At 47.0% G+C, this 14,096-nt stretch overlaps 1 protein-coding gene across 1 annotated transcript in view; it reads right to left on the bottom strand.

The window, feature by feature from the left end:
* PPM1H (protein phosphatase, Mg2+/Mn2+ dependent 1H) overlaps positions 1-13,817 on the bottom strand; it is a 146,046-nt gene extending 132,229 nt beyond the window's left edge. The window contains exon 1 of the mRNA XM_075719219.1: positions 13,582-13,817. Within this exon, the coding sequence (XP_075575334.1) occupies positions 13,582-13,817 (236 nt within the window). The remainder of the gene's footprint in view (positions 1-13,581) is intronic.
* Positions 13,818-14,096: the final 279 nt, after the last annotated feature.

The following is a 14,096-nucleotide window of genomic DNA, read 5'->3' on the forward strand; positions in this document are numbered from 1 at the left end:
ACAATCTTTCAAAACACCAGTCTGACTAAGCCTATAAGTTTGTAAGATTACTATTGCAGCATTTTGTTGCTACAGCATCGTCTCTCCCACCCCTCCCAAGCATTTGAACTACTGTGACAGGACTGATAACCTGAGGCCAACTTGACACAGAAGACAAAAGCGAGTAATACTCCTTTTCGATGAATTTGCTCCCACCCTGCAACCCTTTGAGGAGCTGAAGCAAGCAGCTGTGTTACAGCTTAGGCCAGGCAGCCCTCCCAGGAGGCCTCCCAGGCCTGCGCGCTCCCTCCCTATCCCGGGATGCTGGGGGCAGCCGCCACCGGGACCCCCCTGCCCAGGGCCCCGACACCACCACTGCCACGCTGGCAAGAAAGGGCACAACAGGCAGGGGAACCTGAGGGGAAGACAAGGGCAAGCCTCAATTCACACAGTTTCTCTACATTGCAGTATCTCAAATTTTCTGCTCAAGCCAAAAAAGCAATGAGTTCGGTCCTCAGACCTCATCCCCCTCCAGAGCCGTTCACTCCAGAGGGTTCAGGCGGCGTTTGACTCCAAGACACTTATTTCCAATTTCTCCAGCAAGCAAAGGCAACGCAAACAACGTATTTTTCTGCCTGCTCACACTGCTACCTCCTCCCTCCCTTCCCCTGGAAACAGAAAACAGGGGGAGCCTGCAAGCGCAACGCTTCCTTCTCCCCAAACCAGGGCTGCGGGGGGGGGGGGGGGGGGGGGGGAGCACCCAACCTTTGAACGCAACTATTAGCAAACAATGGCATTGAAAGACCTTGATCTCAGGTCTTTCACACAAGAAGATGATGGCCCGTGTCCCCAAAGCGGTGTGGTGTTTGTGTTCATAGGCAGGAACAGGCCAGGATGCGTTTCATTCCTGCCACGGCGGGTCCTGCCTCTGCCCCCCTCCGGCAGCCAAACAGCGTTTCTAGTACTTCCCGCTAGCGCTTCCACAGAAGTTGGTGTTTTCGTTCCCTGGGCACTGAAAGGAAAAACAAGTGCCTCAACGGGGAAAAAGGTCCCCAGATCATTCACTTCAGGTAGAAGCTGCGGCTTTTATTAGAGACAGCTCTGTCCCTGGCCCGCATTAAACCAACCACGGCACCGGTTTCACCAGCAGCGATGTACCAGCAAATAACAAAATCCCAACGTAAACCTTTGGGCCTACGAAGCCCTGAAGAGCAATTTGCCGTGTATGTGCAAGTTGTTCCTTGCCTGTGTTTACACATATACCTAGATACCTGAAAGGATTACGCTCATTTTGTATTTCCACTTAAATGCTCTTGGTTTCAGATTTCTGAATTGTGCTGTGCAACAAAACCTAGAAACTCACTGCCTGCTATGAGAGTTTCTTTTTTTCTTGCTTCCAGTGTTTTTACAAAGACAAATGAGCTGAGTACCAAAATAATTTCCCATCCCCTCCCGAAAGCACTTCACTAGCTTGTGATACAGGAATCAGACACTTTTCTAAAACCAAGCAAGAATGGGATTACAGCTAATCGCATTAGCCTATAACTTTTTTCCCCTCTAAAAGCAGGATTAAAGGCAGAGATGGGGAACTTCCCACATTCCCGCATGCCAGCTGCATTCGTCCAGACTCGGCTTGCTAAACAGCTAATAGAATTACCATCCACAGACCTGGGATTTTGAGGGATTACTCTGGAGAGGTTGCCGAAGGAACTCACTGGGCTGTAATTCCCAGCTTTGCACTACCCAAGAGGGACAGGGAGACCTTAAAATGACATTGAAAAGTATGCCAGAGGGAGTGCCAGCCTGAAGAGGTTGTCATCTACATTTTGCAAGGGCTGTGGAGACGCTGAACTTAATTAAAGTTTATTGAGAAGAATAAAGAAATGAACTGAAAGCACAGGACTGGAGATGTGATAAACGATAGAGGCAACAAGGTAAGGGAGAGAGAATCGCTCTCCAAGTCTGATGTTGATGCACCTCTCTAATTTTTAAAAAGATCAGTGTACGTTTTAATGCCTTACCAATTCCTGCATTATGGTTGAGAGCATAGGCAACTGATTTAAGTTCTCACCTTCAAATGACACATGAAAATGGCTGAAAACCAATTATTTTTTGTGCGAAGGGCAGGAAGAAGACGGGGGAGAAAAAAATTCTATTTATATTCTGCAAAATGGAAATCACTCATTTCAGACCAACTACCCACAAAATTTTGTGATCTATGTGATGATATAAGCAAGACTATTCACTGAGGTTAGCTTTATGGTCCATATTTTCCATTCCTAAATGCCTAACCAAATACCTGAATCTAAAGGCATACTCTGTCCCCAGCAGCACCACATATACAATGCAGGTTTCACTGTACGGCTCTTAAAATTTCTAAAGGAAAAACATTGGAAGTTTGAACTAAGATCAAGTCCTTGGAAAGAAGTGGGGAAAAAACCCCTTTAATTTCCTTTTTCAGTCAAGACACCTACAAATAAGTTCAGCAAAGAGAAACAAGAACTAGTTCAAACTGGATTTTAGGTCTAATTTCTACTCCAAAATTTAGCATTCACTTGTGAAACAAAGACCCTTAAAACACATTCAGAAGAAAAAACACTTTCTCCAAAATACCTTTTTTTTTAAAAAAAAAAAAAAACACTTATAACCAGCAATTTAAGGAACCTAGTTTTATTGCACAGGCTTCTACAAAGCATCACATACTGCTGAACAAATAAACAAAAAAACAAGGCCCGCACTCAGCCTGCCAAGGCACTCGCACAGACGTGGAGCCAGTGGAATTAATAGCGGGGGGACGGGATGGGACAGAGGAAGAGGCACTAAGCTCCCTGCATGGCCACCGAAACCAACAGAGGTGCAACACTTTGCACTCCCAGGTACAAGCAGAGCTGCTTGGCTGCTTCGTGAGCCCCATCAGCAAGGCAGGGATGTGGTGGGTTTTATGCAACAGCTCTCACCTTTGAAATGGATCATCTAACGCAACCCTGAAAGCGCTGGAGAAGACCCTGCTCTCGGTTACACTTAGGCCTGAAGCAATTTCAGGAGTGCTCTTCCCAGCCAGAAAGTAAGGGAAGATGTGCTTCCCACTATAAAGTCTCATAGCTTCTTGCCTTCTCCTCCTCATAGACAGGCAGCGTGAATTGTGAATCAGAAAGTCCACAACCAAAGATAAAAAGCAATTTCCCTCAAAAGAGAAGGGGAAAAGAAGAGAATAATAATTAAAAATAATAATAATAAAAGAAAGCAGTGGCACTTTGGGCAACTTTGTTTTCCAGCACTAACCTCCCTTTCGTTCAAACCATTTCAAAACCTAACAAAAACCATCTGAAATCAAAGCAGCAATGCCTATGGTATTTTCTTAGCCTTCAAGGAGCTGTGTCTTTAAACGTTACACCTGAAGAAAAGGACAAAACCCTTGCCCAGGTAGCTTGCCATGGAGGGGACCCTGTTTCACCCCAGGGAGCGGGTATCAAGTGTTTCATGGCTGGGTAGCAGGTTGAAGCTGCAGTTTCAGGAGGAACCAACATGACAGCCCCCAGCGTGTCTATCCACATGGTGACCTGCTACATCTGAAGAATACTGATATCTCTGAAGAACAGGGTAACTTTTTTTTTTTTTTTTTTTTTTGGCAAGACTTCTCCACAAAATGGACCACTGTCCAAGTTGTAAGAGCTGGAGACCCATCCTCGGTGCCACCTCCAATATAAAAGACTCCACCAAGGACCAGATTGTTAGTTCTGGCTGACAGGTATTTTATGGCATTACAAACACAGACTACGCATCATCTGTTTCTGAGGAGGTCTCTAACACATACCTAAAGATAGACAAATCATACTTGGCCTGAATGAATCAATGTTGGCCAAAAAAAATAAAAAAAAGATCTGCTGCAGAGCTTGGCTGGATCTGGATCGCTTTCGCCTCTGCGGGGAGTTTGGAGAGTAGAAATTATTATAACAGGTCATAAAGGACAGAGGAACAAATCAGGGGAATTCACAAGGGCTCAGGGTGGGAGCAGAGGGGAGGAAATATCTTGCCTCTGTCGGTACATTTAAGCAATGGGACAGATACAGACAGGACAGCAGAAATAGCACAGATACTCAACCAGCAGAGATTTAATACAGGGAGAAATTAACTGAGAAGACTTTAGAAGCAGACCTATGCCTACAAAAGGATCCTTAGACAGTCTCACAGACCTCTAACACCAGTCCAAGGACACTTTGCCATGGGATTTCTGAAGCAGTGCTGTGCAGGACATCAGAGCGTGATCCACAAAACCACCGCAAGCTAACACCCAAAGAGCACGTTGCTCTTCCACTCCAACTCACACATATGCTGTTGTGTTGTGTCCCCTCCCTCAAAAAAACCCCAATTGTTTATGGTGCAAAATAAGAGTAGCAAAAGAGGCAGTCAAAGCTCAATCAGTTTCTTCTCTTATTGTAGCAGAAAACCACCATGGAAAGCATATATGCGACAGTACGTGGTTTCCCACTCTTCCCCCCCACCCTCTCCCTAAAGTCAGATGAAGCTGACCACCCCAAGTCACAATATCAGTGTCATTATCACTGCCTGCAAAGGAGCTTGAATAGCATCAAAAAAAGTCAAGACTGACTACACCTTATGGTAGCACTTCAAAAACAAGGGAGAGGTGGGGCAAAAAAAGAGATTAGATATGGTCGGTCACCTTTCAGCCACAGTCACCACCAGGACCCAGGGCCTGCTTTCATGAGAAGGAAAGGTGCAGAGCCTACAGGATCTGACACCGCTCCTCCTCCAACAGAGCCCAGCAGACTTAAAAACAATCTGGCATTATGACAAGTGAAACCGATGGACAGACAGATCTCCCCGAACCAGAGGAGGGAGGGGCCAACATAACGCTGCTCTCTTTCCTCTTGGGGGACTAGACTCATTTGACTCCCGCCCATCTTGGGGATGGGGACCATTTAGGAGAAGCGTTGCCATGGCCATCAAGACCAGGGCCACGCAGGATTCAAGCATCCATGCAACCCTTGGTAGCAAAGAAAAGAAAGAGAAGGAAATGAGCTGAAACTAAACACAGATGATAATCACTTCAGTGAATGGCACTGACAGCTTACCATTATAAACTCTTCCTTTTTTAAAGGAATATATATCTTTGCAGTTCTGTCAAGCCAGAGGGTCTCCGAGGACACAGCACTGCCTGTACCCCTGTACCTCAGCAGCCCTGGACTCCCCCAGCAGATTCCCTTCCCGTTAAGCCTCACTGTGTTGAATACAGATCCCAAACAAGGAATGAAGCTCCAGATTTGCCACCCTGCTTCCTGCCAGGAAGGCCTGCCTGCCACAGCACACTGATAACCACTTCTTATTTAAGTTTTTTTTTTTTTTTTAAATCAGCATGAGTGATGAGTCATGTACAGTCATGTCCATATTTTGGCGTTCCCCAAACACCCTCCTGCTCAGAGCCTTCCTCCAACCACCGCACTTGCCAATGTTGGCTGCCTCAGCTTGGGGTTATTTTTCTCGTTCCCCCTCTCAGACTCCAGCAATTAAATCATGATGTGATCAAGAACTAGAGACATCCCTTAGACTGGCTTTACCCCAGCACAGCTTCCCCCTGAAGAAATACTGGGTGCGGTATTTATTTAGAGAACGGTAAAGTCTGCAGACAGACGTTTGCCCTATGTACAGTATTGGGAGGAGGAACCATACCTGCCTCCAGCCAATTTATGAGCTTCATCCGTTGAGCAGCTCACGCAGCATCAACCACCTAGCACCCTGCCACTTATAACCACAAGTACAGCTGACAGCATCTACTTAGACGGCAAGCGTGCCGCTGCATGGGGAAGCGGGGCAGGCGGCGCTAGCGGTGAAGCCGGCCAAATGGCTGCAGTGGACCTGCTGACCACTCCTAAATGCTTGAACCTCTGTAGTTACCACACAATAAAACTCCCACCCCGTGCCTGTTGGATTTGGGGGGGTAGATGGGCTCTACACAAGCTGGGATTTCTCTCACCAGCTCTGCTAACTGTTTTGCACTCTGAGCACTTGAAACTGCAACTCCTTCTGCTCTGCCTAACCTACGAGCAGGGAAACCGCCCGGGATAATACCATGTACCACAGCTGGCCATCCCAAACATAAACCCTACCAGGTAAACGTAACTGGCCAAATGGGAACCAAGTCTTACAAGTCACCTTCCTCCTTCTGTTTAACAGGGAGGAAGAAAAAAAAAAAATCCTTACACAGTTAAGAGACAACAAAATGCGCAATTACTACCAAGCTGCTGCTGCCCAGTAGGACCTCTTGCATTTTAGAGCAGTGAGTTCAATCAGAAGAGAAATCCAGAAGGCGGGGATAAAGATCCCAGAGTAGGCATGATCCAGGAGCCTCTATCTCCTCCCACAAATGCTGCTCCAGCACACATGCAGAACCTGCTCCTACTCTAGCCCCATGCCACAACAGCAAAGTTACCGTGTCTGCTCTGCCCAAATCCACCCAAAGACATCTCCCTCCACTCATTAACAGTGCTCCCCTACTCCAAGTCTTACTCAGGATGCAGCTCAACACAGAGCTGACTTAACCTGCCCTTAAGCCCACAAACCGTATTTCTTGTTCATGCGATACATGGATCCCATCTCAGGAACGACCTGTGCTTTGCAGCATTGCTTCCTTTCAAGGTCGAACTGATCTTGTTTCATTTGATCACATTCACAGGCTCAAAGTGGCTCACCCTAAGGGGCAGAGCCCTGTCAGATTACTTTATAGCACGATGATAACTCTGCCAAGCCGTTCCTTTCCCAAGCGATGCAGCTGCATCTAAGACAAACGAACAAAGCTGCAGTGTTTGCAGGTAACATCTGCCGACTGTCACCAGTGCCAAAGCAGAAGGGGCCAAAGGAAGGCTGCCTGGGAGGCCACGCTCACCCTCTGGTTCCAGAAGCTGTGACCATGCTCAAGCAAGCTCTTCAGAAACACGTGATACAGCACTAGCCCTAAGCCTCTGGGGGACTAGAGATACAAGACAGCTTAGAGGGATGAATTTCATACTTGCCTTGTTAGGAACCATGTGTGCAACTTAAGAGTACATTCAAAATACCAGAGCACATGATTTACCTTCCCCCCCCACCTTCCCCCTTTTTCTCCTTTTACCCCCATTACTTCTAAGAAATCAGAGACCACACAGGAAAAGCCAAGCACACAATGGCAGGAAAAACAACCGTGTCATCCAAGCACAGAACTTTAAACTCAGGATTCGTTCTCCACATTCGTATCAAACCTCTTGCCAAAGCTTATCCTCACTCCCTCAGTTTCTTCACCTGAGGAACCAGAACATTTACACGTATACATTTTTCTCCAAGGTTACTCTGAAATTATTATTTGCAAGACACTTGGCAGATTAGAGGCATTACATAAATATTAGATGCTATAGTATAAGCTTTTACACAAGGAAAGGGATTTCTGAAGCTCTTAAAACTATCATGAGGTTTCTGTAGGCTGTTTTATATGATCCCAGGCTTAAACAAGAGTCTGGCAATGTATACTGAAGTTAACATTACATTATGCATAGAAGAATAATTCATACACAGGAAGAATGCTTAGTCGTCTTTAGGTACACATATGGGATTTGAATTTTTAGCTCATTCATCAGGTCCTTCTCAGTCTTATGTTCTGAACTACAGCAAGAAAAAGGAACACAATTTCATCCAGACAAAGAGAAATGTAAACAAGTTTTTTAGAAGTTTAAAAAGGAAAGTAATTCATTATTTCTGTGTACTTAACCCGAGAAGACAGCCAAACAGAACAAGATAAAAAAAGGTATTCCTTTTCCCAGGCATATCGTCCTCCTGAAATTTGTACCAAACAGAATACATGCAAGAAACGTGTTTACCAATGGGGTATGAGTCATGCTCCCAGCTGACGGATAGAAAGACGAGCTCCCAGAAATGAGAATGTAATTTTCAATTCGCAGGAGCACGACTGCGGTGTTACCTCCTGTTAATAGGAGGCAAGGGGGATTAGAATAAGCGATGGGTAGTTGCAAGCCCTACGCTACCCTCTGACATCAACATACTGTCCAACTCAGGACAAGCAATTTCTGTGCTTTGACTTACCTCATCTAACAGACCTGGTAAGCTTTCACCTGCTTCAGATTGTTATTACAACATTTAACATTTGTATAAATATTTCAGTCTAGACAGAACCTGAAAGATACTTCAGGTGGGAAAAAACCTTGTGTTATCTTAATTCACAAAGTCACCACATTTTATGTTGATTGTGCCAACCTGAAATTTATGATCACTGAGAAAGGCTGGAAATTATTTTAATAAAAACCTCCAGTCAATTCTCACGTACATTCATTTCCTACAAGCTAAGTAACACAGCATGAGAAAATATGATGCAACATCATCAGCCTTACAAAACAACCAGTACTTAGAGCAGGAAAAAAAAAAAAAATCCATAAGCTTCCCCCCCTCCTTTTCATTTCAAACTTAAGTTATTGCTGTAACAACATGCCACTGTAATAATGCTGCAGAAGGACACAGTCATCATACTTCACCTACAACTCTGCATTCATTTTGGGTCAGTAGTTACCACACCACAGAGAAAATGTAATTGCTACTGCAGGCCTGCAGAGCAGAGAAACCACAGTATCTCTGAAATGTAACATTATGGAAAAAGAGCCCAGACTTTGCGTCTCATCAAAGGAAAAGCACAGCTGGGATAATAAATTGACCTTGTAAGCCAAGAAACACACGCACCACAAAAGTCGAGTTTCTGGCTACCTATTGTAACTTGGAACTGCAAAGATAACTAAATGTCATTTAGAATTTTAAAAAAATTAATTAAAAAGGCAGGCAAAACTGTCCTTTGCGTAAGGTCACAGACAACACATGATTGAGACTTTCCCCATTTGCCTTAAGTGTATTTAATAGTACCTTTTGATATTCTCCAAAGAGATGGCAGAAAGGTAAGAGTAAAGGGAGGAAAGCATGCGATACAGAAGCAGCTAGCTATGGTCCCATCCCCAGGATTCATACTATTCAGAAAAGCTATTATAGTACTCAATTCTGGACTACCAGGAATACACATTCAAAATAGATGGAAAATGTCTAGTCTTGTTTTTCTACCACACAATGCTACTCAGTTGCAATTTCCCTGCAACTCCACCAGCACTTGGAGCAGGCTAGTCCTTTGTCATTTGCAAATTTAGCATCTATTTTGTCACACCGTATGCAGTTCAAGGAATTCAACCAGGAGACAAAGGCTCTGCTCCATCCTGTTCATCCTCTACCTTCATGGGGGGAACAAGATAGAGCAAAAGGTGAAAAAAAATGTTCCGGGCAGAGTTCAGATGCAGGTGAATAACCATCCGAGTCATTTCATGTTACGTACTCCACCTATGCTACTGCCTCTACTTTGCCAGATACTTTCAGAGTTTAACACAGGGGCGGAGGGCAGCTTAGCAGAAGCCTGCGGGAAGAGGTCATAACACACTGAAAACAGCACAGAAAGGGACTAGAGAAGAAATTTCCCTCCCAGTAACAGGGCAATCCAAGCAGAAGATCAGAAACCAGCTCGCAGCTCAGACAGGGAAAGGTCTGGAAGAGCCCTCTGGCCTCGGAGCACAGCTGCCCGCGGAGGGGAGGGAGGGCCACGAGCAAAGCGTCAGGCAGGATTCCCACCCCCCCCTTACTCAAATAAATCACTTAACTTTTCAGAGAGCAGCAAATCTCCTTACCCCTCTGGATTAAAGGCAGACCTAAAGGCATGTTTGTTAACAGACTACCCTCTCCCTGGGTCATTCCTGATGTACGTCAGCTAGCCACATGCAGTAAAACTATGTTAAGGATGCCCTTGATTAAAATGGAGAAGTTTATTTCTAAATAAAATGATACCTTTAAAGACAATTAAAAAGCTTACTGGATGTGGGACACAATTTTCCTTTTGCTTCTACAGAGTTTGATGACCACTAGAAAAGTGTCTGTGGTATAAGAGTGTCTCTTTGAAACATCTACCAGCCTTTTGCCATCCTGTAGTACGAGGTGAACTGAAATTCAAGGTCTCGGGTCTCCCATGCAAGGAACAGACAGCAGGACAGTCGTTTCAGAAGACAATTTTCAGGCTGCTCACCAACTAAGGAAAGCCAAGTCCCTATGGGATTCCCACTGAAATTTCAGGAAGCAATGATGTTTTATCCCAGCATCAAGTATGTTTTTGAAGATTTCATTTGCCTGCCTACATGCTTTGCATAATGATCACACTATTAAAAGAGGGGAAGCTAATAAGGAAAAATACAGGCTAATTTACATTTCACTGCATAATACCACACAGATAAGTAGGTAATCTTAAAAATAAGTTAAAATATATGACACAGATGAGCAATATTGCAAAAATATCCATTACAAAAAAGTTCAGTATGAGAGAAGCAAGAAAAAGGGGAGGAAGAGAAGTTCTTGTTCCAAGGGAACAAGTCAGATGAACAGGCATGTACCACAGATACTAAGAAGAAACAGCCAACACGGTGGGCTGCTTTATCACTACCTAAATTAGTAAGAAACCCCTATCCTCCAGAATCAAAGGAACAAGAGGAAGTCCCTGAAAAAACTACACATTTTGTGGACTCAGACTGCTTTAGTCCTGCATGGGAACCAGGTCTAACCCCAAAATGCGTTCTCCAGCTTGGATGAAACACTGACATGACTACATCAAGGAGCTCCAGTATCATCTATAAACTGACATGTTTTACAACTAAAGAACATTGCAAATGCTTTCCTGAGCCAAAGCCTCCAGGTGATGTGTTCTCAAGAGCCAAAATTTCCTCCTAAAGACAGCGAGCCAGGTGCTGGTGCTGGGTGTGGAACATAAATCCACCGACTCAAACCCCGCTGCGCGGACAGCCCATGACATCAGGGCAGACACAATAAAGGTGGCACACGCTCCCTCCTTACACCTTCTGGGCCAAATCCCCGCCTTCTGAGTCTACAACAAACCTCTCCTTAACTTCAAGAAGTAAAAATCCTAGTGCCCAAAGGCATCCCTGTCAACAAAACACTGGAATCACTTTTGCTGATTTGCTGCAATGTGGAAACACGGGAAAGCAAATAGCTCAGGGAAGCTGGACCTCACAGCACTACGGGTACGACACGGATACTCTAATTCCTACATACCAAAGCAAACTAGTAAAGTGTGAGTTAAATGGCTGACCTTTGTATTATGTCACAAGCTCCTTGTGAGGACACCAAACTTCCTCCTAACATTCTTGCAAGTGCTCACTTGTACTGTAACAAAAGGCAAACACTGCTCTGATAGTTTCCTTAATATAAACGCTAACACAATGCTAAGTAATACCATAGAAGTACTTCATCCCCCGCTTCCTCCAAGCAAGGAAACTTCAGAACATGTATAATAGTAATTTGACCTTCCTGGTATTTTTCCATTTCTTTTCTCTATATAACTCAAACGCGTTCCAAAAGGAAAACAGGTATTTTGAATGTATACCTTCAAGCAAGTCTCGCAATTATTTTCAGAAAGCCTGGTAATAGCTCAGTAGGAGTAAAAAAAAAAGAGAAAAAGTTGTATCTGGCAAACCCCAAGTTCGTCCTTATTTCCTTCTTTTTCTTTATTCATTAATAGCTGTTGCACTGCTTTGCCTTTGAAAGACAACGCAATTTTGGTAGCACTGCTTTCCTCTCAGCTTCTGCACAGAAAGCATTTTGACATATTCCAGTTACAACCAAACCCCATTTTGGAAGATCATACAGATGTTTCTGGGAAGAGCCTGGTAACGCTGTCACTAGTTCTCTCTCTCTAAGGAAGAGTACCTTTTACTGAGCTCTGCTCCACCAGCACTGGAACCAGTAAGTGCACTTGGAAGGGGATGAGACAAAAGAGGAAAAAAACAGACATAAAGCAAAAGGCCAACCTCTTCTCACATAGATAACAATAGGAACTGAGAAAGCCAGTGACTTTTTTACGCCTCCCAATTAACCCAACTGCTCAAAGCTCAAAAGAATAACAAGTATATGAAGAAATCCTGGCATGTTTTTCTCCTTTCATGATCACCAGAGCCATTTACTTTATCTCCAAACACTCCCTCGCAGGCGGCTTCATCTACAGGGTCTACCTGGCCTTTCACTTTCTGGCACCCACGTTTTTCTTCCCCCTACAACAGCCTTGCGCAAAGCTTGCAGGCAGCAGTGGATGCACATACCTGAGAGCCAGAGAACCTCCCGTCCACTTTGTCACCAACCTGCAGTTACAGGTACTTGCTGAAAGCCACAGCACCTCACATAAGCTAAAAATAGCAGCACTTACTTGCTTTGGTAAAGCACTGCTTTTTAAGGGACTATTATAGTAGCAGAACAATTACAGCTTACTTTTAAACATTTAAACTTATAGTTCCTAGGGATTTTGCTCAGTTGTCTCTTCAATTCTTTAATAACGTGAAGAGAACAATTTAAAATTCTTTAAATCTCTCTTCCCATTTCAGTGTCCCCAATGATGTAACAACCTTTTAAATAAAGCTAGGGATTGCTCATTAACAATGTGAAGCCTTGACTGTAGTTTTCACAGTAGCTTTGTTGGGAATTCACGTACGCCCAAAGAGACAGCGCTCTACAGCGAAACAGCGTGTAGCTTGGAAGAGCTCGTTTAGTGTAACTTCTGTAATCTGTGAGTTGGTAGCAACATGGATGGCCAGATATGTTCAAGGCTTAGAGACAGCAGCAGAGAGAAACCAAATACTGAGTCCTGCTCCCAGTATCCTCAAAGAAAACAACGTGTGTACTGACACAGGAATCGAGCGCAAGGACGTGTTTCGCCTCTGCAGCTACTCCCACTGCCAGCGGGATGAGGATCTGCATCCGAACAAACGCTGCCCTTTGCCTAGCTGGTATTTAAGGTGCTGCGTACAATCGCTCAGTTGGATTGCGCTCAAGGCTACAGCCAGGTCCCGACCAGAAACGCTCTGAAGTAAATACCATGACATGAGTGAGTCAGGGCAACACAGCGCTGGGAAAGCCCGGTTTGGGGTGGGGGGTGACCAGTGGATTTTTGTCTTTCGGTGTGGAGCTCACGTCCTTCAAGCATCTCCCCAAACCGGACAGCACTTGGGGAATAAGCGCCCGGCCACCACCAGCGAGCGTGACGGCTGCCAGCTCCACAGGAAGGCTCCCCAAAGCCCACGCGTTTCACCGCTTATGGACAGCGGGAAGCACTTCCCCAACGCACAAACCAAGCCGGCTCTCCCATCAATAGCCCTTTTCATTCCCGAGTCAAGAATGGAGACAGTTGTTGAGCCGGCGGGGTCGCCATCCCGGGCCCCAGCGCCCCCGGAGCCGCCGCTGCGGGCGGAGGAGCCCCGGTGCCGCGGCGGGCGCTGGCATCCCCGGCCTCCCGGAGCAAACGAGCCGCCCAGGTGCAAGGCTACGGCCGGGCCGGGCACAGGGCGCCGCGGTGCCGCCCCCGCCTCCCCCCCGCTGCAGGCCCGGGACGGCGCCTCCGGCAGCGCCCCGAGCGGGGGGGGGGGGCAGGCGGGCACCGCCGCCGGTGCGGCCGGGAGCGGGGTCAGCCCGGCGGGCCCGGCCGCGCTCCACCTGCCCGCCGCAGCCGGGGTCCGTACTCACTCTGCGTAGCCCGTGGTCCAGGGCAGGCGCCGGGTCTCCTTGCTGAGGATGAGGATGGGGCGGGCGATGTGGTCGGCGGAGCACTCCACCTCGTCCGGGGACAGTCCCAGGAACTCGGGTCTCCCGTAGGGGAAGCGGAGGGGCAAGTCCGCGCCGCTGCCGTGGTCGGCGCCCGCGCTGCCAGCCATGATGCCGCCCATGAAATTGGCCACGGCGGACTTCACCCGCGTGAGCATAGTACCCCCCGCCGGCGGCGGCGGCCGCGCCGGAGCCGCCGCGCAGGGCGGGGAGCGGGGCGCGCCGGTGGGCAGCGCTGCGGCGGCGGCGGCGGCTCCGGCACCCCCCGCCGCGCTTCCGCAATGGGGGCGCCGGGCCGCGCCGAGCCGAGCCGGGCCGGGCCGGGGGACGGCGGGCTCAGGGGCAGCCGCGGGGCCGCGGGCTCATTGCAGCGGCGGCGGCAGGTTTCCCCCTCCCGGCGCGGCGCTGGGTGAACTCAGCCCGGCGGCGGCGGCTGC

Source organism: Pelecanus crispus, chromosome 1 (genome assembly GCF_030463565.1).
Source record: "Pelecanus crispus isolate bPelCri1 chromosome 1, bPelCri1.pri, whole genome shotgun sequence".
NCBI classification, from domain to species: domain Eukaryota; kingdom Metazoa; phylum Chordata; class Aves; order Pelecaniformes; family Pelecanidae; genus Pelecanus; species Pelecanus crispus.